The following is a 24451-nucleotide window of genomic DNA, read 5'->3' on the forward strand; positions in this document are numbered from 1 at the left end:
GTCACTCCTAGAAGTTAGGTCAGGACTTTAATAGGAAGGCCTCTTTCATAAGGCTCTCTAAAACAAAGACTTGTGAACAAACTTCTCACTTCTCACCTCTACAGATAATTTAAAAAATCTTCCTGCACTCCAGAATACACTTCCACAATGGATTACATATGGAGCAGCTCAGGGTTCAAACCTCTAAAATTGGAAACAGAAGTGGTTGCATATTAGTTACATATAAGAGAGAGCTCGGATGTGAAGTCAGCCTAAGTGCTTTGCACAAAGAATTGAAATCAAGACACTCAGGAAACCCAGCAGGTGAGAACCCCAGAGAAACAGAATAAATTCCATGGGTAAACTAACCCAAATTCTTGGAACAATAAGAAGGCCCCTATCATTTTATTAAACTACTCTCACCAAACAGAACAATTACTGAAGATAACTAACAAGCAGCAACAAAATTAGCTGTAGCAGGGAAAAGCATCCTATTTTTTTCAATCATTCCACTTCTGCAAAGGTCACCTGTCTGTCACTGCACGGGCTGCCCATGTGCTCCTGCCTGACTGCAGCCTGTAAGTGGCACCAGCTCCTGGCTGGAGAGCAGCAGTCTCTGGCAAGCTGTGAGCACCTCCTTTGCTGCAGCAGCCACAATAAACTGATTTTTTAATCACAAACCAGAGGACACACTCAAGTAGCTGGCAACATGATGGACCAACTCCGTGGATGTTTATTAGGGAAGTGATCAGTGTACATAAGCACACATACTCTCAGCAAGAATACAGGCAAGAAAGAAACAGCTTGGAATTCAGAGCTTCTCTACGGCCCCATGAACATGGTATGGAAATGGATGAAAATTCCAGGACAAAGTTATGAAGCACCTATATTTTTCTAAACAAGTTTCCACACAATTTCATTTTCTTAAGCAACTGCTTTGTAATATTTTCTTTTGCATTTGGACTGCACAGAGCCACTCTATTTTTTCTAAGTATTTGGAGAACAAGCTTAACAACACATAACCCTTACAAAAGTAGCAACAGGTTTTCCCCAGGGTCATAGGGAAATAATTTCTGAATTTAGAAAAGTAGAAATGTATTCCCTTGCCTGTTTTGCCCAAGAACTGCTCCTCTAATATACAGTGCTGTAATTGCTCCTCCTCTAAAACCTACTGGAGTATAAAGCTGAATCATTTCAGCCACTTGGTACACCCAATTTCTCTACTACTATATTGCAAATATTAGGTAAGTTATTTGGAGCACCAAAGAAAAATTTCAGTGTTACAGTATCTCATGACAGTTTAACAATGAACCAAGCCCAGCCTTCTCTCTGGCTTTATTTATATTTCAAAATCCAATACAAAAATGTTACACACATACCAGTCACTGCTGCAGACTACAATTTTAAGCAGTCACCAGGAATTTAGTGCTGCAGTATTTTCCAACAACGTGCAACATTCTGAGCTCAACTGAAAGGGTACTCTAATGCAATATTCAAGCCTGGTGGGTTTTTTCCAAGCTTTTGGCAAATGTGGAAAGTCCACTGCTTCCCAGTAGCTCCATTATTTTTATGTAACTCACAGCAGGTAACTACTTAAATAATTGTTTTTGTTATATATAAATGCCACCACAAGTATGGTCCTGCTTTACTTTTGTGGCTTGGTTTAACCTAAAAAAATCAGTTCTGAAAGCACCTAGTTATACCAATAGCCTAATTACATGAAAATCTTCATCTGTGTTCAAGTATGCAAGACCTAGTCAAAGGAGTATCAATTTTAGCTACTGGGTTTTCAAACAAAAAGCTTTTTTACAAGAGACAATTAAAGCTTCCATCAGCCTACCGGAGGTTACTGTGAGAATCACATCTAAGCTGCAGGAGTATTGGTCTATTTCCGACAGTGGTATTTAAGTATTTATTAAGCTGTTTTCATCCATTTATTCATTTGGCTGACATCCACCTGCCACATGTAACATTTGAAAATGCAGTTAACAAGCTGCTAGAATAAGGAATCTGGATAGTGTTCAGCTGGATATTTTCTATTAACATAATAGGCAAGAGCTTCTAGAATTTGTCTTGCTGATATACTTCAACTCTGCCTGAAGCAAGGATGGGAAAACAAACCCCTGCTAGTACAAAATAGTTCAAGTATGTAAAAAAGCCACTGACTGTTTTTTAGTAATAGTATTTGCACAAGCAGAAAAAAAAAACCCTCCCAGTTTCTTACAGATCTCTGGGAATATTCAAGTGAAGTTCTAATTTAATTTTTAAAATACAGAAGTTTAATCACTAAGCCAATATAAGAGTTCTACAAACTGCATTATGGATGCTCATCTTATGACTGAGAGCCATACCAAAAGCTAGAGTGCTGCCAGTAACAGTGGTAATACAAATTGGCAATTTCAACATTTCAATTCAGAAAACATGTTATTCTAAACCCAATAGATGTATATAATGTATGTCAATATTTATTAGACCCAGTCACCATGCTACAGTATTAGATTAATAAACCCTCTCATTTTGAGAATACACCAGCATAAGGTATGAACACAATGGAATCTATATGAAATTTTACAGTAACTTTCCAGAAGTATGCCTGTGGCCTATCAAATTTGCATTAATATATTGTAGATTTAAAATATTTGCTTGTCTTTTTAGCATACCTACATGTAAGAATAGTTGCATAATACCCAAAAATAAATATAAGCTTTCAATTGAAAGCACTTATTTTCCTAGATTTCCAAAGTGGAGTCTGAGGGGTGAAAATGCTTCAGACTTGCCATCAGTCCACTTCAGTACATAAAAGCATCTCCTGCCCCAGTTTTTCGTTCAAATCCAAAAGATTTGCTTGCAGTGAAGTATGACCGGAGCACTGGTTTGATTCGCAGCCCTTCAGTCCGTTTCCATGGCAGCACTGCGGGATTCCTTGGCCACCATGAGCCGCATGAGCTGACTGTGGAATTTCTCAATCTTCTTCACGTCTTGTGCCTGGTCTGTTCTGTACAGCAAACACTGCAAGGCAAAGTTCCTGATATCAGATTTCACTTCAACTGCTTTTATCTTGTTTGTAGCTGCTATGCATTTGTGTGCTTGGAACACAAAAAACAAGGAGAGCACTGAAATGTTCATTAGTTGCCAGGAGGCAGCACCAACACATCTACCCTGGTTCAAAGCACAAACATATCTGTGTTTGCTTTTAAACTTCTCCTTAATGCTCATGTCTCCCATATTGAAAACAGGGAAACTCCTAATTTATCCTAGCTTCTTCCAGCTCCAAAAAGCTGTTAAAACTTGGGTTTTAAAGCTGTCCTTTTTTTGTGTTGTCTAAACACAGAAACAGATTTTAAACCTGAAGTTACTTTCCAATTCTTTATATTCTGAAAGCAAGTTTATTTTGCCTTTCACAGTCCTTAATGTTACACTTGCAGGGACATAAAATTCTTAAAGTTCAATTCCCATTGAAGGAGATCCCCTACCCCAAGCAAAACCTGTTTTTCCAAGACAGCCCTAAACAGGGAACACAGCATCCACCTAAACAAACAAAACAAGAAACCCCAAACACTAAAACAACCCAACCAAAACCCTGAAACCAGTCCCCATTTCCCCCCACCCGGTGTAACATCATTCTGTGACTGAAAGCAGGTACGGCAGTAAGTTCAGTTTGTGAATCACCTGACTCTAACTTCCCCTATGGGCGATTTCAACAAAATTACCCTTAAATTCCCCTTTATCATTGCCCCACAATCAACACCTCACTCATGTTAAGCCCTACTGCCCTATCAAGAAGTGCCTTTACTGGAGTTTCACATCCATTCCAGGCACTTGAAATTCCAATGCCAGGCTACTTTTCCTGGAAAGAAGAAATTTGACTCTTTTCCAAGTCTGAAGACAAGAGTAGGGCAGAATACTGTGTCTGGACTGCAGAATACCAGAATACCCTTGACTGCAGGAAAACAAACTCCTTAGCTGTAACATCACTGTCACTCAGTCTCATAATCACAAAGAAGGAACTTCACCCATGGCTGGAAGTTTTCACCACTCTGAGCAGATAAAAAGGCTCACACTAGTAAACACCTGTTTGAAAAGGCTCCTGAACTGGTCACTGTCAATCATAGAGCAACAGGGAAGGCTGAGTACAACTTTTTAGAAAATTGTCAGGCACTTTCAAGGCAGTGTCCAAGAGCTCCCAAGTTTACTGACAGCAAAACACAAGTCTGTGAGAGGTACAAAAGCTCTGTAGGAGGAATGTGCTCCGTACTTACAGCCACATCATCTGTCACTTTGATACAGAGGTTCCCATCACAATGTCGGTATTTGAGGACAACACGCACCTGAAATGACAAACATTTTAGGAATTAGCACTTACAGCTAACAAATTGCAGAATATATTGAAGGGAATCTGCCCACATTCAGACTACTCTTAATCATAATTATGTACTGCTCCATGTTTTCAGCACCTCTGTGGCGGTCCTCAGCTCTGGTGCTGTGGGAGCTGTAATCCCACAGCCAAGGTGGTGTGAAGTTGACCCACCCCATTTCCCTGCCTTACAGTGTAGACTGGTTTTCTAGCAGCATCATCAAGGTCAACATTTGGGCATGTTCAAAAACCCTGCAAATACAGCAACAACAGTTGCAGAGACCTTGGAGACAGGCAGGACAAACCATGAGAGAGTCGTGTCGAGACGAGACACCCCCTCGCTGTGTATCACACCCCAGAAAAACCAACTGGAAGCCTGTGTTTGTAGGCTTGAAACACTTCAAAAAAGAGTAGCTCCACATGAAGGCTTGAATGGGATCAGCTGAGTGGGGTAGACTCAACATCACCACTTTTTCTTCTATGGCACCTGAACTGTTATCACAGCTACTCCCCTGAGCTCTAACCCATCCAAGTCCCTCTGGACCCTCAAGTCACCAAAGTTCTCAAAGCCACACTGATAAAATCCACATCCTCAGTGGCTGAGCATTAAATGATTTCTCCTGAGCACAGTTTGCAGCTGCAGCTAAAGTCAGTAACTAGAAACAAAGCAAGGTGGCCTTTGACAGCATTCTGAACTCACACTGCAAAGTTTTTATTGTACGGTGATTTGTGCTAATGGTCAATAACCTCCTTCGATGCAAACACATCTTGAAACTCCTGTTCCACAGCGGTTCTCATCACAGACTGACCCTTTTTGTTTAACAAACTGCCACCTCCTGCCCACAGCAGCAGTGTGACAGCACATCTCCCTGCTGAGCAGCCCCAAAAGCACAAGAGAGGCTGCCACAGGCAGCGGGTTCACACTCAATGTATCAATAACCTGCTCCTGCAAAGGCAAGACCTGGCTGGGGAACACACACCCATCTCCCACAGCTCTTGTTCTTCCTTCAGCTTCCCAGCAAGCCCAGTTATGAAACTGCTGGGGCTAATTCTCTGCCAAATTAACAGGAGGGTACCTGTGTTATGACAACAGGGCCTATATAAACCCCTCTCTAACTAGACAAATTTACTGCCACAGATGGGAAGAGATTGCTTTTGGAGGCGCTTCAAGGAAAGGGGAAGAGCAACTCCCTGCTGCAGGGACATTCCTTCCTTCATTTAACTGAATATCACAGAGCCTAGGAAGGCAAAACTGGGCTATTTTATTATCAATCTCATATGGTGTCTCTGTGCTAATTAAAATGCAGAGCTAATCTGCTTTAAATAATCAGATAATTTAATCTTCTGAAGGTTTCTCCAGTTCCCCTACTTTTGGTGAAGAACACAAGGCCTTTTTTACTGAAGTTTTCTCAGGTGTAAGTTTCACATCACATTTTTGTGCAGCTTTTTAGGCAAACTATAATGCTTTTTCTGAAGACTGAGGTTAATTTTAATATTTGCATAAACCACATTCCCAAAAAAAGTGACCAGAAACAAGAAACAGTCATAAACTGAGAAGTCAAGTCCTTGAGGAATTGGTCTTTAGGATGCAAACACCTTCCACTCTGAAACGTGACTGCAGGCAACGATGCAACGTAAGAGCTAATGAAAGGACAAATTCAAATACTATAGGTCTTAAATGCTATAAACTCATAAAATAAACTAATTACAGATACTTCGGCAGAACTCTTAACCTCGGTTTCCAACACACAGACATGAGCTCAATGTCTTTGAAGTTCAGTTCTTGAGGTTCATCCCAGCTGCCAGTAACACCACCTGAAACGCTGTTCCCCAGGGATGCTGTTGGGGCTACAAACGAGAGCTCCCTCCCGTTCCACAGAAGAGGATGCTCAGCTGCAACACCAACGAGTAATCAATCCCCTTCCTCGCAGGTTCTGTTCCCCTGTACTCGGCACTGGTGAGAGCACACTTCAGGGGCTGCGGCCAGTTCCGGGCCTGTCATTCCACGAAGGGCACGGAGGCGCTGCAGAGGGTCCAGAGCGGGGCAGCGGAGCTGGGGTGCTCAGCCTGGAGAAGAGGAGGCTCGGGAGTGACCTTCTGGCTCGCCACTGCTCCTGACAGGAGGGGGTAGCCGGGTGGGGTCGGCTCTTCTCCCATGCAACCCCCACACAGGCTTAAGCTCTGCTAGGGGAAATTTAGATTGGACATTAGAAGAAATTTCTTCCTAGAAAAGGTGATTAGACATTGGAAAGGGCTGCCCAGAGAGGTGGTGGAATCAGCATCCCTGGAGGTGTTCAAAAAATAAGCAGACGTGGCACTTAGGACTATCAATGGTCTACTTAATATAGCCGATTGTGTCATAGGCTGAACTCGACCATCTCGGAGGTATTTTCCATCCTAATCGATTCTGTAATTCTGCGATTCTTGCCTCCCCCGTGCAGTCACCAGCGACCCCCCCAGCCCGACACCGCCCGCCGCCCCCGCCGAGCCGCGCGCAGCTGCAGCTGCCTCCAGAGCGCCGCTGCCGCAGCCGGGCCGCGCATCCCGCCCTCCCGGCCGGGCTGTCCCACCTTCATGGGGTCGGCGAGGTACAGCTTCTCGGCGGCGCGGGTGAACTCCTCCCAGGCCTGGAAGTGCGGCATGGCCGGGCCGCTCGCTCCCCGCCGCCGCGGCAAGATGGCGCCGGAGGCGGCCGGGCGGGCGTGCGGCTGAGACGGCGCCTGCCATTGGTCCGCGGGACAGCAGCACCCAATCGCGGGCCGCGTAACTCCGGGCTCCCGGCGGCCCGCGCTCCCGCCGCAGCGACCCCTGGAGGCGCGGCGGGATGGCGGCAGGCGCTCCCCGCCCGCCGCGCCGCGAGAGGCGCCCGGGGTGGGGCTGGAGGGTGCCGGGTTCGAGCCCCGCTGCCTCCTCTGGCCTGCCTTGCTGAGGGGTGCTGAGGCATTGCTAAAGTAAAGCTGCTCTCTGGGGAAGAGGCTGAATGGCATAGATAAAATTATGGAATGTTGGGGAACTCTGCTTTTCAGACGTGCGCGCGTGTGTAAAGCTTTTACAGAAAGCTGACTTAAAAATTCCTGTCAAAAAGGAAATGAGGAAGGATAAAAAAAGATCTGAGATTTCTGCTGTTATGTTTTAAAATCCCATTGCCTGCAATGATTTTTGTGCCTGTATAGAGCAAAGCTTGTAGCCAGACACAGAACTGAGCTCTGCTCATGTCACAGGGATTGTGCAACTGCTGCAGTGACAATAAGCACCTAATTTGCAGTCTCTATTCTCTATTTCACAGGGATTCACTGTGAAAAACCCGAAAGATCCTGATGATGATTCACAGCTCCAAGTTTTACTGAACAACTTGAAACTCACCAGCGTGACCAAACAAATAAACTAAAAGGTTTAGGGCAGATCTGCATTTGAGGGGACAAATTATGCAGGCTGTTGCAGTCTCCACTAGCAACAAGGGGAAATACTATAGCTGTAGGCTTTTTTTTTGGCCACAAAAGGCACAATATGTGCAAGAGAGAATGAAGAAATGTGGCATAGAAATTAAAGGGTGGATGAGTGGTAAGGGAAGAAAAACTAGAATTAAATTCCCTGAGTCAGTAAAGCAGAAAATAATTGTTATTAGGGGGATCTACTCTGAAAACGTCTGCAGTGATTAGACTGACAAACTTCATAAATTATGACTTTGTGGGTGTTATGTGGTCTAAATAATTCTGGTAAAGGGCTTTGCACCAATGAGTAGAGACTATGGAAGGTGGAAAAATTTAAGGATTTTTTTCTTTCTTTCTTTCTTTCTTTCTTTCTTTCTTTCTTTCCAGACCTGCTCACAAGGTTTAGGTGTTGATGTGTCACAGAACCCAGCTTCAGAATTACAAGAGTTGTCTATTGTAAATGCAGGCAAACCCGGTGGGAAGAAATGATGATGTCTGACTCAGTTCAGAAGGCTGAATGATTTCTTTATTATAACTATGCTACAATACATTAATATACTATATCAAGGCAGATACTGAAACTACATAACTGCTTTCTCTACCATATCTAACTAATAACTTTTGACCCTTTTCTTGAGAGTCCAGACACAGGTGGATTGGATTTGCCATCAGGCTCAAACAATTCTCACCAGAATCCAATCAAGCAATCACCCCAGGTAAACAATTCTCCAAACACATTCCACATGAGAAAATCAAGGAGCAGAAGTAGAAATTGTTTTCTCTTTCTTTCTCTCTGTGCAGCTCTGAAAAATCCTGAGAGAGATAGGAATGTCCCTGTGACAGTTGTCTTTCAGAGATGCTGAGAATCAACAGATTATCAGGTGACAGATATATGGACATAGCCTAAAGCAATCATCCCAAACAGAATGCTTCTCTACTCTCCTTGGGTTTGGGTAGCTATTTATAACAGCAGAGTAGGAATTGCATTTGGTAATGTTGAACAGATATGTAGGGGATGTGTAAACATGTGGAAAGGAAAGGTGTGGAGAGCACAAACCCTGTAACACACATTTTGCAGAACTATTGTTCACCAAATGTGAGTCCAGGTTTTCAAGTGGGACATGGGTGCACCTTCTGAAAGAGCCTCAGTTTTGGGCTGTCCTGTCATAAGCACTTTAGAGAGGATTTTAGTTTTAACTGTAATGTTCAGGATCTTTTGTGTGTTCTTTGACACAGAAGTGGTTCAGGAGCCCAGTCATTAGCCCTGCAGTTGAGTTAATGCAACAGAGCAAGATCAGAAAACAAACCCATTGTAGTATTTTTTCCCCCCCATAACATAGATGATTTCCATGATCCATTTTAGGATGCAGCTTCTAAAACTGTTCTGTAGGCACAATTTTGGCGGTGAGAAACTGCAGCAGCCAGGGCAAAGAACAGAGAGAGGGATTTCATAACTGGCCTTGCCTCTGAGGGAAATGGGATGTGTCACAATGACAGTTCTGTACAGCCTGGTACACAACTCTGCATAGCCTGTTCCTGGCTGCAGAGCTTAAGGATTTTGTCATCACTGCCACCACCACCTATGGCCCCACGCTGTGCTGCCACAGCTGTTTGTGACTCTGTACTGGGGATCAAACCAATGCTGAAATTAAAAGCAGCACCGTTTTTAGTAACACTTTTTTTACCGAGATGAATTGGTTTTCTAGTTTAATGTGTGGCCTTATGTACTGTTGTGCTGCCACAGCTGTTGAAAATGTACCTTCTTTGGTGGCAAGACAGAATATGAGAATTCCTACTGGTTTTGCTGGATTGCCACCAAAAATGAAGGGCTGTATATAAAACCACCCCTGCCCCCAGTTCCCCTGAAAGCAGGGCCAGTTGCTGAACTCTCCACAATTAAGAAGAGAAGCTATTTCTGAGCCCCAGGGAATGTCTGATACCTGTAGTTAGTGCACTGCTGCGCTCTGTTGTTCTCCTTTTGCCTGGAGAACAGAACATTTTCTTGACATGTTTGGAAAGTAAGTCAGACCACTGCAGCTATTCAGCTGTAAGTTGTATTTGATGTATGTCCAAAACTGTATTTTTCAAGTGAGTTCCAGTGAGTGCAGTAATAGTAGAAATCTTTCAATGGGCTTTTTGTTTAGCGAAATAAAATGAACAGTTGTTTATCACTGCGTGGAGTGCTTGGTATGCAGCCAATAATAATTTGGTAGTTAGTAAGAATTCTACTAAAACATAAATACTTATCTTGCTTTCTTTTCTTGAGTTTCTGCTTTCTGCCATGCAAGAAATCATTCCAACGGTCTTAACGGCCCATTCCATCACTTGCAAATGAAATCTGGAATGCTATTAAACCTCATTTACCCTTTCCTCAGTCTGTGTCTGTATATCCTTGCTGTATTCCCTAGACCACCTTAGATAACGTCTTTTTTTTGCTTGGATTTAAGGCCATAAAAAGCTATGAAGCAATAATGTAAGTCCTTGCGTGATGAAGACTTTTCATGTGGGTTTTCCTCAGGCCTTTTCCCCTCATCCAGCCTGTATGTACATGATTAATTATCTCTCTTTGATCAAGCTCCTACATGCGTTGCCACTGCAAGTTCTGCTTCGTAAAGTTCTGTTCAGGCACCTGGATTGTACTTGGTGATTTCTTTAGGTATTTTATCTAGTGTCTTACTTTGTACTAATGACAAACTGAAATGAAATAGTAGAGAAAGCATTGCATTAGATCTTAGAGTATCATCCATGGAGATCTTACAACTCCTGCAAAGTTCATGGAAGTGCAGCTGATTAGCATCACTCAGGGTCAGACATTTGGTTTCCTGTTCTTCATGTTAATGCTTTTATTCTATCTAAAGCAGGTGCCATATTCATTTTTGGGTTTTTGGGGGGTTTTTTTGGGGTGGTTTTTTTTTTGTTTTTTGTTTTTTTTTTTTTTTTGAAAAACTATTTTTCTCTCTTGGATAAGGAATTCAGGTAAGAGTATTAAATTCATGAAAATAGTTATCTGTCACCATGACATACTACTGGTGTGTAAAACAAGCTGGTCTTCCCAGCTAAAAAAGCTTTGTATAGAACACTGTGCTTTATCATGCTAAATTGTGGATTAGATGGGAAACAATGGGACAAACTGATTTCAGTTATGCTGCACTAAATTCAGAGTCATTCCATTTATTTCATTGGATTTTTTTTTTTTAATCTGTAACAGTATAATTAAGAGCAGACTTTGGTGCCAGGATGCTAATCCTGTTCTTGGACCGGGAGCAACATAAAGTCAGCGCACTAATTCAGGTCTGAGAGTGCTAATGAGGAGTTAGTTACAAGGCAATTATTTCTGCCAAGAATGCTTAATGCTTAAAGGAGATACAGTTGTTTCTTTCAAAGTAGCTTCAACCCAGCCCTTAGCAAAGTTAAGGAGAATCCCAGGCATTGTGATTATACATTCCATTCTTGTGTGTGTATGGTCTAAAACAGCCTGGGATTTGTACTGATGCGGACTGTAATCACACGGGCTATTTTTTCCTTTGAAAGTGAATTTATGTGCATAGGGATGCAGATAATTCTCGAATACACTGAGATCCGAAGTCTTGACTTCTCACTGGCTTCTGAGTCTCTCTGCCCATGAGAACCGAGCCTGCAGTGAGAAGCACTTTGTGCTCCTGGATGGGTTATAACACGCCAGTCTGAGCCACAGGTTTCACTCCACAGCTCCTGAAGGAGCACAAAGCACGCGGCTCCTTTTTAGGGGTTTTATGTTTTATGCAGTTTGGCTGAAGGTTTTGCCAGGTTGAGCCATACACAGTTAATAACATCAACGCCAGTTTTCTATTCTTTTGGACACAAGCATCTTACAGTGATTCAGGCTCATATTGTCCTAACAGGATAATTAAATACTGATGTCACTTTGTTGCTAAAAGACATTTCATGGCAGTTGAGGCTGCATGTGGGCAGCAGGATTCCAGGGCCCTGTCCTGGTTCCTGTGACAGCCGAGTCACAGCTTCAGGGCAGTGTAAAACCTGGATGCCTGTCACTGTGCTCATTCCTTTTCCCCAGTGCCCCTGTTCCTGTGAAAGGAGCACACTCCAAACATGGTCCTGATCAGGACACACCATGGTCTACACTTGCCAGACACTTGAGCTATGACCTTGCCCAAAGCAGCATTGTTTCCTAATTTGCTTTAACATCAGAAAAGACAATGTCATTTAATATGGTCTAATATCACTTTGTTAGGGAGTGTATGTGTGTGGATGGCAACAGCCATTACTCTGGGAAGAGAGTCACCCCTGCCTATGGCCATGTTCTATCCTGAACAGAAACTGCCCTTTCATTTTTGGACATTGTTCTTGTTAAGCTGCTCACTTCTGATAGCTGGAAAGATTCATCCCTTCCTGTTAAGTGGTCACTTCAGTTCCTTCAGCATAACAAGGTATTCAAATGGATGTGCTGTCATGCAGGAGACATATGTCAGAGAGCAGCCTCTCTGCTGTCACCACACTGGCTGTTGAGATTTGAGAATGAAATAGCAGTCCTCGTGATGGCCTTCAGGGAAAAGAGAAGCACATCTGGTAGCCAGCTCATGAACCAGCATCTGAAGCACTCTGGAAGCAGACAGACACTCTTAGCATTAACTGCTCATAGATTTTGTATCACCATTACGTGAAGTTTCTGAGCCTGCTTAAAATGGGCTTAGATCATCTGCTGGCACATGCTGCAAGCTCATTGATTTCTTACGTTTATCTTTAAGCAGCAAAGCTTTTTATTTGATAGGCATGACTTAAGGCTGGTTTACCTGTGCTGTTCATGCTGCCACGGCTGACGTAATTCAGTACAAAGCACCAGAAGAGGCAAGAGAGATTAGATGCTTACAGGGATACCTTCCCCAATCCTCTGGAGCTGTGTAACTGCAGCTGGGGTGGAAGGGCTTTCAGAATTTTTTAACTTAAGTTGACTTCTAGTTCTGAGCTACATGTCTGAGCCTGGATCAGATGGAAATTGCCTCCTCCTCAGTTCAGCCTACAGAAAGGGAGCAGCTGTAATGCTAAGGCCTGAACTTTCCTGGCAGGTGAATCCTGCCAAGTTCTTGCTCAAGTGAGAGTAACAGGCTTCCCCTTCCCCCTGTGCTGTAGTGAGAGCAGCAACCTGCAGCTGGTGGGGAATAGTAGCTTTCCCTGTTTGCAAAGAACATTCATGCCTGTCCCTGAATCTGCACAGCCTCATTTGAGTGGACTCTTGATTTAGCTGTGGCAGTATAAGAGCTGGTAGTCCCTGCTCCTTGTTCATTGCCTTTTCCCAGGAATTAATACCCTCTCAGGATCTGTGTTTGCCGAAATGCATGTGTAAGTACCCCTCAACCCACTTCAATCAAACTGGGCTAGCAAAAAACTCCTACTTAATCCATTTAAGTCTGGCCCAGGTAGACCGAAGTAGCTGAGGGTGTGTCCATATGAGCCTATTCTGCAGGCGGATCTCAAGAGGTGGTAATTTCTACAAGAAGTAGGATGGGCTGAGCAGGGGGAGTGGATCTGAATCAGCAGCTTCTCCCATCCCTTGGGCTGCAGGCAGAGGGGGACTCCAGCACAGGGACCTGCTGGGCAGCCTGGCTGGCACAGCTCGGGAAGCTGCAGCAGACGAGCTCTTTCCCCATATACCCCTTCCCAGATTTAAAGCAGCAGGAGAGCTCTTTCCCCATATACCCCTTCCCAGATTTAAAGCAGCAGCAGAACTTTGTGCCGAGCAACTGTGGCCAAGAATGCACAGCAGAGTAAAGACCCTGCAAACTCCTCAAGCTCCCTTGTTCAAGTCTTTGTCCTTGGTCAAACTGGTGAGGGTGGAGGTCCAAATTATGGTCAAATTAGCATCAAAATGGATGCTTGACATTTGTGTGGCCAGTTCCTGGAACAACTGCAAGCACACACATTCCTTGGATGTCTGCAGTATGGCAGCTTCTTCTAAGAGGTGTCTGATCCAGAGCTTGTGTAGTACTGAGCTCACGGACCCACATAAAGCATACACAAGAGTTGGGATCAGTGCTGGGAAGGGCTTCCTTACTTCCAACATACTGCTGCTATTAAGACCCTTGTCATGGAGGTTGCTAGGATTTACCTGGCACTTTAGTTGGCTTGGGTCTGCAGAGGAGTTTTAACCTCAAATCTCTAAGGTTAGTGTTTTCAAAAAATTTGGATTAGATTAAAAATATGAAAGGAGACCTAGGTGGTGTTTAGGTGTGGGGGCAAGGAGAATATCTGCATAAATTCCATGCCATGACTGTAATTTCATGTTGAAGAGACAGCTCCTAACAAGATTTACAATGTGCCCTAACCGTTGCATTCGTGCTGAGGTGTTTTTCTCTCTCCATTAGCCACTTTTACTGATCTCATTTTTTTTAAATGAGTAGTAAGTCAAAGGTTGAAGTGATCTTCCTCCTTCAGGAATTACTGACAAAGTTCCCCTTTCTTTTAGATGAGGCAGAAGTATGGAGGTCGCACAGATACCAGAAGCACTTATGCAAGGGATGTGAATGAGGAGGAAACACTCACTGCTCTCACTGTTTTAGGGTCTGAAGAATGACGACGAGCCTTCAGGCAATTCCCAGCCTGCTACTGATCCTCCTGCTTTGTCTCGGTGCCTCTTACCCACTCCTGGCTGGGAGGGACAGGAACTGGGAATGGTAGCTGCATGCTTTCTGATGCATCTCTGGCCAGATCTCTCTGTGTAAAAGATTCTGTCAATCTGTGTCCCCTTTGTGCAGCACAAAGAGATGAGGCAGGGCAGTGCAGTTGCTCATACATATTTCAAATATTTTCATTTTTTTCCTTAAGGTTGTTTTCACTTTTAGTTTAAAACAGGGTAAAACTGTCTGCCCTAAAGCAAGCTCCTCTTCCTTATAGTTTATTTTTGTTGATTTAAAAACAAGAATCAAGAGGAAGATTTGCCAGTGTAGCATTTGCTATGCAACATTTACATGCAGCTGCTTTGAACTTAATTCCCAGCAGAAGTGAAAGGATTTTGAGGCTTCCAGATCTTAGCAGACTACTGTTTTTTTTTCAGACAGAAATCTGTATCATATGTACTTCTCTAGAGATCCCTCCCAGCCAGCTAGGACTGTACTATCCTTTTTCTACCCCACTGAGACATATTACCAGCTTTTGGGAGGTGATCCTTCTGGACCTAGAAAGTTAATTAGTTTTGCTTGCAAATGTCTGCCACTGAAGTGACTGAGTTCTTTTTGGAGGGAAGGAAAATTCTTGTCTCTAGAGTTGAAAACAGCAAAATCCTGCAAATTTGTATATATTTTGGTGCTTATTTCTCTTCTGTGGAGCAACACTCTTCTCCATATGTGGGGGAAATTTTTCAACTGTTCTATTTCAGTTCTGGAATTGTAGGTTAAATGGTAAATCTAATCTTACATAACAAGAATATGATCAGGAGTATTTGAAGGCCATTTGCAAATCAAATGCTGGTAATTTCAGGTAAGATAGTCTTGCCCTACTTTCCTCTAGCCTGGCCAGTTTCACAGAAGCTGAGAATCCATTGACTCTGATAGACTTTTTTTTTAAGGAAATGAAACCATGATCTAATCCAGGGCCAGAGCAGTAAACAAGTGGTTTGCTGTTTGGACATGTAAGGTAACTAACTCAATTAAGGGAATGCAGGTTGCCTTAAGGTGAGGTGAGGATGTCTCCTGTGTCCACTCAGGAGCCTCCTCACTCCTTGGTGGCAATGACAACTTCTGTGAGTGGATGCTTTTCTCCCTAGGAGCAGCATCAGTTTGATGTCCCATAAATCTTATTAGGTATTCTACTCATTCTTCAGAGAAGTATCATGAGGGTTAATTATTTCTCTGCTCTGACTCAGACAATGATTTTGTGCCAGAGGATTCTGGCAGTAAATATATTCCTAGTGATACCCTCAGTGAGGAAAGCATTGTTAGCGATGTTGATGAGGAAGCGCTAATGGAAGCTGAACCAGAGCCTGATATAGAAACTGAGACCTAAGGCAAACAAAGGAAAGAGGTTGGAAACCTGGTTGTTTTCAGCCTTCCACAGCAGATCTGACAAAAAATAACTCTTTGTCTTCTTGCACCTCCCCATCCAAACTCAGGCTGCAGAGTGGCTCTCCTGGGGCTGAGCTGTGCTACAGGAGGGAGGAGCTGTGCTGCTCAAGTCCTGGTGCCTGGCATTCCCTAGGGAAGATGTGCAGCAAGGAGCAGGTTTCAAACAGAGTGTTTCCTCTGTAAAACTGGGTTGCCAGATGGGGGCTGAGGGCCTCGCTCTGCCCAGGCTCCAGCAAGGCATTGCTCCAGAGCCAGTTGGCACCGTGAATTATAAATACATTGGCCACATTACTCTATTTTAGGACCAATGCTCTGGAGTTAGATGAATACATGAATAAAACATATTTTCTGTGCTGCTTTTCTCTCTCTCAGTATTTTATAAACTCTTGATAAAAACTGGGGATATTTACCTGCTTGTACCTGTGCTGAGGAGGGCAGAAGGGCTCCTTGCACCAGCACACAGACCTAGCACAATTTAGTCCTTTAAGATTTTCCCTTGTCCCTAAGAGATTATTTTCCTCTCCTGGTCTCGTGTGGTTTCCAAGGCCCTGTTTAAACACATACAATGACATAGGATAGATAGCTATTTTCCATACATGGCCTTGTATGGTTGTTCAGCAGGAAACATTCGTTGCTTTAAGACAGTACTGAAAGGGGTTCTGTTCTGCTCTGCAAAAGAGAAGCATGCAGGATTATCTTGGGTTACATCTTTCTTCTATTAGTCAAACGGTGAAACCAGACATTGAGTTAAGTCTGTGACCTTACCCTGTGCTTCCTGACAATCTCACAGCTTTCAGTTGTCCCTAGTTTATATGCAGGATTCTTCAGTCCCCCTGGCAATCTGCATTCTTTCTCGAGCTTTTTCCTGGTATCTTGGGCCCTTGAGAAATCACAGCATTGCCTAGGTTTCTATGTGGCCACTCCAATAATTCACTGTCTTAGTCTGGATCCCTCTGTTGAACAGGCTTAAATTCATGGTCTTCTCTGGCATTTCTTGATGCTATTTAACCTATACAGTGTTCTTTCAACTTGCATCCTTCCTGTAAGCTTCCAGAAGCAGTACAGCAGGCTCCAACATTTCCTGACACTGCGGCCCCTTATAGCAACCAGCAACTTACACATTTGTCGTTCAGCTCACAATCTGCTTCACTGTTTCTGGCACCTTACGGTTGCTCTCTCATTCCCTAACATGCTATAGCCTTCTTCAGGCTTAGCAGCTGCTCCAAGAAGGTTCCTAAGGCTGAGGAGCTTTTTGCTGAAAGCATTTTCCAGATTCTCCCTTATGCTCTCTAGCAATGATCTTTTTTCTATTTTGTGGTATGATGTATTTTCCTTGGCATATTTTTAATTGTTCTTCATTTGACTTTATTGGTCTCTGATGTCCAGCATCACGTGTTATTCACCATAAAACAAGGACATTCTGAATTTATTATTTCAAACGTCCTTGTAGCTCTACCCAGCAACTATAGCCCTTCTAGATGTGATTGCATTCAGTAACATTCCTTCCTGTTCGCCGACTCTCTTGTGTCCCCAGCAGTTCTCAACCTTCTCTGGTTTTCCTCATCATCCTGAGGCTTGCATCTCACACCATTGCAAGGCCTTCTCAGACAACTCTGGCATGAGGATGTGTCCTCTGGTTTTCTGTATCACCCTAGGGTGTTTCTTAACATTCTTATTCAGCTTCCCTTACGTCCCACAGCACTACACAGGCTTTTCCTACATTCTCAGCAACTTCCATGGTACTCTGATGTCCCCTGGCTGTTATCTGGCTCTCTTTGATCTTTCCCAGCTGAATCGCAGCACGCTCTTAATATCCTTCAATATATCCTCTATGATCTTCACAGACACCTCTGGCTTGCTAATGGTTATTTCCACATTTTTTTAAAATTTGACTCAAAACAGTTTCACTCAACTACAAACGTTTGCAATCATACAGCCAGAAAGGGCTTTCTGGTAAAGTAGTAGTTCAAGCATTCCTTTAGTTTCTCTGACAACATTTTTTTCAGGAAAATACATAGCTGTCCTAACAAATTTTGGGAACAGGAGATTGACACTGCATTTGTAGAAATGTGCAGGAGCAGTCTGAGGCTCTTTTACTAAAGGACTAAAATAAGGTGAGGATTATACTATGGTGAGCTTGCCCTGTGTGTAAAGACCCTGCAGCTGATAAAACAGGCAGCACTCTTGAAAATTTGATCCATAGCTTTCATAAAGAGAAGCAGTGCTTTTGCTTCTCTTTGATAAAATCCGTATCACTGTTCAATACAAATTCACCTGGTAATATTAGCAATGTACTTGAAATATTTGGGTTCTGTGGAAGATTAAACTGTTGCTATTCTTACATTAGACATCTTTACTCATAATGACTAATAAGAAAATCCTGGGTTGGACATGAGGAAGCAATTTTTACTTGCTTGCTTGCAGGTCCCAAAACCTGCTTGATGTTTAAAGTTTTCAAACAGAAAAAGAAACAGATGCTGAAGTTTATGAAGCTGTAGAATTTGGTTTATTCTTGCATCACCTCTTGAAAATAAATAAGCATGAAGTAATACAGATTACATTGTTCATTAGCTATTTATGTTTCGCCATCATCAATCATCTGGTATAATATAAGCCAACAGCATCCATTCTACATGGATACCATTATAGAGTGAATATTTCTCCTTCATAAAAATTCCAGTGCTCAAGTATATTTGTATACTTTCACTCTTTCCTTGTCCCCAGTGCTTTTATTGCAGTAAGAATCCTAAAATATGTTTGTTCCTGTTGTCTTGTGCAAACATGTCCTGCACTTAATCCTGGTTTCCATTTACAAAAATTATAGAAAAACCCATGTGATATAAATCATACAGTAGTGCCTTCCAGTTTTATTTAGTTCCTTAGTCAACCATGCTTTTAGTTATCGCCAGCACTAGATGCCATGTTTAACAGTGCAAGGGCTACATGCTTATGTGCTTACTTTATTTCCTTTACTGCCCAAGTTCTAAAGCAGTCAACAGCACTTTAAATATGGATTTATGACTGCTCACTTACCCCTGAACTGCAGGGGAGGGAGGAAAAAAATGTTACTGAGTACAATGGGGTTAATTTCTTTTTGCATGAAAGGGCTGTTTAGCAGAGGGGGAGGAAGGTGAACCTGGTGCCAGGTGTTTTTGCACTGGCCAAGTCCTGCCATCAAAACTGCACAGAGGCTGTGCTAACTTAACTCTGCAGCAGGGTCAGTTAAACCTCCAGATGTACTCTTCTACAGACCCTGCTCCTTCCCTTCTCCTCTGTTTGCTTCTGGGACAAGTGCAGAAACAATCTCAGCTGGCTGGACACTGTAACATGAAGGCTGTGATGGTTGTGACTTCTCTGGAGAACCTAATTCAGCAAGTGATCTAAGTTCAATCATGGCCTCACTGGGTATAAATTGTATTTTTTAACGTGAAAGCCGAGCTGGACCTGGCAGCTTTTAAAACTTGTAGATTTGGAAGGAAAAGAAAACAAAAATATATTGAATATAGTCTATATTATTTTTTCATCTGATGGATGCTTCTTTTATTATTTTTCCTTGGTAGGAATTTCTGTGGTGTGAAGGATTTCCCTGTGGGTGCACAGCGGGCATGAAAGGTCCTCTGGAGCTAATTTGGTCCAATCCATTCCAAGTGAGGCCACGTAGATGAGGCTGCTCTCATGATCTCCCGCTGAGAGGTGGCCCATGGTGAAAGTAAAACCTTCAAGTTTAGATTAGGAAAGCATTTCTTAAGCTTTTCGGGAGCACAGATTGACCTCTCCTGAATCATTTGTCTTCCCAAGATTTTTCTGAGTGCAGCAGTTCTGCCCAGAATAGGGAACAGCTTAAAATTCTGCTGATAGCAACAACTCAAATTCCTCCAAGGTGAAGGAGTGAAAATTGATCAGTTTACTTGTTTGATGTGTGAAGATCCTTTTCTTTGCCTTGGAAGAACTGCACTGTAGTAAGGAGTTACATGAGCTTGCATTAGTACTTGCAGCCAGTTCTCATGCCCATATCCTGCAGGAAATGAGCAGTGTCTAGTAAGGAGATAAATTACAATTCTTTATTTTGTTTTTTTTACTATGTATCACTTTTCCTTTCTGAAATTTGCCTAACCTGATGGTTCATGCTTCTTAGTTAACTTTTCTCAATGTTTTAGTCTCCTAGTGATTCTATATGAATCCTTTTCATTGGAAAGGATACCTTGAACTGTCTTTGGCCTAGCACTGGTTAAATATAAGAAAGGGAGAACTGCTGGGTTGAACAGAGACATTGCAAGATTAAGTTTTCTACTGCTTTTGCTTTGTAATTTGCCTCCTGGTTGATGTAGCAGCATTAACTCCAGCAGTACTTGCTCTCTCTTTAGCCTCTGTATTGATATTTCTCCCAATAAGTGAGGAATCTATTTTTGTGAGCATCTTGTGACAACCAGCTCAAGTGACATAAGCCACTGAGCAGCTATTGAGCAAATCCAGGCTAGATTCAGAATAGGAAATTAGAGGGTGAAGTCTCCACATCCAAATAGCAACAACAGATTCATCTGGGCCAAATTTTTGTCCTTCAGCTTCTGCTTGGTGTGACAACTGCCCACTTAAAATAGCATTCAAATGAAAAAGAAAGGAAGCTGTCAGTACTTTCAGTCCTGCTGCGGAAGGTGTTGGTTCACCCCTAATGCATAATGCACAGCCTCTCCAAAATACACATGCCATCAGTTCCCAGGATCTGCAATGTTATAAAGCAGCTTGCAAAAGAAAAGGAAGAATAACTTCTCCAAAGGCAGCTAGAGAGGGAAGTCTGAGAGAGCTCTGGATATAATTACCTGAGCTGGAGTCCAGCCAGGAGAATGCTGAGCTAAGCAACAGTAAAATCCTGACTCTGCACAAGGGATCCAGACAAATTTAAAAGAAACTGCAATAACAGAAGTGGGATTTAAGCATCTGGGAAGACGTTTGAGAGAGTGAATGAATACAAACTAAGGCCTCGAGAGAGTCTGATAGGAGACAAAACGAGCAAAATGAAATACAGTGTATAATGGTAATATATGTGGCACTGACTGTCTTACACTCAGGGCTACCTGATCAAACTTTTTTGCTGCATGATCTGAGATCTAACTTCTCTGAGTTCATTTCCCTCTCTGTACAAGTCAGATTACATGAACGTGGATGGAAATGAGACACTCTTGTGTTCTTAAATGTGATGAATAAGAACTGAGTCAGACCTGACAAATATGTTAAATTTTTAACCAAGTACCAGGTTAATTAGCCACCATCAGCGGAAAGTTTATGCAGGAAGAAGGATTTCTCTCTGTTGGGCTGCTCCCCAGCTAAGGAGGCCTGGTCTCTGGCCAGTTTAATCCCCAATTTCTCAAAGAGTAGTTATTCTTACACTTGGCCACTGTTTCTTGACAGAACTGGTATCATACAAACATTTCAACTTTCCTTCACTTTTTCCTCTCATATAAACTTTCCTCTTCTACAATGTCTTCACAGCTCCACTATCAGCAAACAGCTATACCTGACAGAAGGATGATAAAGGTCTGCTGTTAACTGCCTTTCATTTTAAGATCCTATTATTGGGGTGATTTGTTTTGTATTTGTTGGGAGCCCAAAGCATACCCAGGCAGCTACCATTGCTCAGACCATGCCCAAAGCTTTTTGCTCCTTCCAAACTGTTCTCATTCAGGCACTCCAAATGGTTTATAAGGTTTGTTAAAGAGATGTGGTTTAAAAATGAATGCAAACGCAAAACTGGAGAGCTGATGGATGTGAGCAGGGAAGGAGGTCCAGAAGGCAAGGGTAAAAAAAGGAAAAAGAGTTAAAAAAAAAAAAAAAAAGATGAGCTGAAGGGAAGGTAGAACATGAGGAAATCCAAGTGGGGTAGTGTTTGGAATCTGAAACTGTGCATTCTTCCCACTGGTAGGTTTTTCCTTACTTTCCCTAAGCTGTTCCTTTTTTCACTTTTTTTTCCCCCTGTCTCATTTATCTTATGCCAGGAGGCTTATTTGTCTTTTCTGGCTTATTTGTAGTGCATCTGGATTTAGGCATCCTGATAAATCAGTTCCTCTGAAGACTGTGATCCAAAAATGAATGTTGAGTTGGATTTTGAGCTAATTTAAACTGATATACTTCTGATGAAGTGAGGTTTAGCCATGCAAAATTCCACTGCTTGAGCAAATGCATAAACAATGAACATTATTCCCCTTCAGTGTGTCAGAAAAAAATACTATGTCTATTCCTTCCCAAAAGATTATTTTACATTTGAGACACGTATCTATAAATGTCTGTATTTTGCAGTTTTGAAAATCTAAGCATGGAAATGTATTAAGACATTCCACATGCTTCAAGAAATTGTCTTCTACTGAGCACATTATTTTTGAGAAGAGCTAAACCTGTCATTAGTTTTATCTGCCTGAATGTGTTGGCTTAATTGTGTATTTTATTTGCTCTATAATATCATATGTGCTTACTGTGCTTCAGCAGACAAACATAAGATGGGGTCAGAGTGCAAGCTCAGACAATAATCTGCCATTTCCAATATCCTGCAGGATTTGGGATTTCATTAATAATTTTTGATTTTATTTTATTATTAAACACAGAATGAGAGCACCATGGAACTGATTAATCTTAGTCACTGTACTTATATGACTGGCTTGGAATTGAAAAAATATATTTTAGTGGCAACTTTGCTTCTGATCTTAGGGAAAGCACTGATTGGAATTAGTTGGCTGTAATATACACATAATTAGAATTCAAATTTTAATCTTGCTGCCTTTGAAAGCGAAACAGAATCAGTAACAATCTAAAATCATGTCCCTTGCTACTTTTCACTTCAGTCAGAGGAAACCTGATTCCCACTGACGCCAAGAACATTACTCCATGTTGAGAGATGAGCTCTGGTGAATATTACCGCAGCAGCTACAGAAGTGGCTGCCTTGGCTTCCCACCTGCTGCTTGGCTGGAGGTCATTGCCACCCAGGCAACCCTGGGTGTAGAGAGCTCTCACACCTCAGTTTGCTCATGGAAAACCTGATTGTGTACTTACAGTCACCTTAGCTAGATTTTTGACTGGGTTTGCACTGATGTCTCTGCAGGGGAGGAAGCAAAGGCTTCCTGGTGCATCAGGTGGAAGCCTTCTTCAGAAGGACAGGTTAGCTGAGGGTGGCAGCTCTTGACTGAACCACAGCAATGCTCATCTGGCAGAATCAGGTGTACATCAACTGCATGTCAACAACAATTAGACAAAAAAGGATTAGAGATTTCAATGGCAAAATAAACAAAAATGTACCTGTATGGAAATAAGAGAAAGGCAAAATGCTTTAAGGTCCAAACAAGATACATATGGTGAGTAAAATGATACCTTCCTTTTCCAGTGCATATTTTTGTTGTCATACACATGAGGGCCAAGTGCCACCACACCAGTGGTTCTTAGTCCTTTGGTTATCTCTGAAAACATGAACATTACACTTGGAATGAAAGTGCAAGAACACTGTGGCCTCCACTGGATCTACCACCTGCCATTAGAGAAAAGAGCTACCAGCAACTTTCAACATCCAGGCATGCCAGCACTAAGTGTTCTTGCTCTGTAGACCTACTGCAGACATGTTTGGACATCTAACTTCCTAATTAATTATTCACCTAAGTCCTGACCAGAAGCAAAACACATTTGTCCAGCAAACTGCAATTGCTCTGGGAACTGCTGAGCTCCTGCCTTTTTGGTGTGCTGTTGAAAATCAAATTATATAGCTTGAGCAACAGAACTGTAATTAGGGTCAGTAGAAAACTGAGGGTAGGATAATATTGTGGATTCTGCAATTTTTTGTCATGTTGCTCCAAAATATGCCAGAAACCAGAAGTTTTATTGCTTGACAGTGCATTAACACTGTCAGTGAAACATCCTCTGCTTCCTGATGTGGAACTGGCCCTTCTGTGAGTCTGTTGCCATGGCTGGCCTCAATTTACAATAATTCACAACTGTGCTCCTCCTGAAGTTGATGGCAAAGCTCTTGTTAACTCCTGTAGAAGCTGGACAGGTCTAGGCAGGGAAAATAGGGAAGGATAAGGAAGATGACAGAGTAGAGCTGAGGAGAAAAGAAAGCAGGTTATGGTGTGTCATTATAATCTCCTCAGTTATCACTGCCTCTCATACTGATACCACCAGGAGGCTTTTTCAGGGATTAAAATTACGTTACAACTAAAAGTTAATCACTTCTTATTTTCCTGTTCTCCATCACACTCAGAAAATCTCTGCTCTAGGCTACTGCTGCTTCTGCCTCTGGGCTCTTAAGCTCCTCCCTTTTATTCTTAGATTTTCTTTTCCTAACCCCTCATCCTTCCTGCACATCTTTATTCCAGCTGTTTCCAGAACTTGCGTCTTGGGGGGCTTCATTCTCTCCACTTGCACCATTCCAACGCCCAAAATAATCAGCTGTGGGCAGGCCAGAGACTGACTGATGTGTCATTGCTGGCCCTTTCAAGCCAGGAGAATACACCTCTTGAGATCATTCTTTCAGGATGTCAGCAAATTCAGGAAAATGTTACAAGACTGATATCATAATTGGAAGGCTGCCTAGGATTAGTTTTTATAGGAAAAAATAATTTTAAAGAATAGATATTTTAACTCTTGTGACTATAGTGGT

General features: G+C 42.5%; 1 protein-coding gene across 4 annotated transcripts; it reads right to left on the reverse strand.

Annotated features, from left to right (window-relative positions):
• Positions 1-677: 677 nt before the first annotated feature.
• On the reverse strand, positions 678-7006 carry SRP9 (signal recognition particle 9). Of its 4 annotated transcripts, none has more exons than XR_014953979.1 (4): positions 6904-7006; positions 6149-6514; positions 4239-4307; positions 678-2988 (listed from the first exon to the last, which is right to left on the reverse strand). XR_014953979.1 is itself a non-coding variant. In XM_021543310.4 (3 exons), the coding sequence occupies exons 1-3, from the start codon at positions 6973-6975 to the stop codon at positions 2869-2871; spliced, it is 261 nt and encodes an 86-aa protein (XP_021398985.1). In that variant the 5' UTR covers positions 6976-7006; the 3' UTR covers positions 678-2868. The 4 variants fall into 4 exon arrangements, 1 of the variants encoding a protein (XP_021398985.1); XR_014953978.1 differs by having other exon boundaries at positions 6067-6514; XR_014953977.1 differs by having other exon boundaries at positions 6043-6514.
• Positions 7007-24451: the final 17445 nt, after the last annotated feature.

This window comes from Lonchura striata, chromosome 3 (assembly GCF_050655825.1).
Source record: "Lonchura striata isolate lonStrDom1 chromosome 3, ASM5065582v1, whole genome shotgun sequence".
Classification (NCBI taxonomy): domain Eukaryota; kingdom Metazoa; phylum Chordata; class Aves; order Passeriformes; family Estrildidae; genus Lonchura; species Lonchura striata.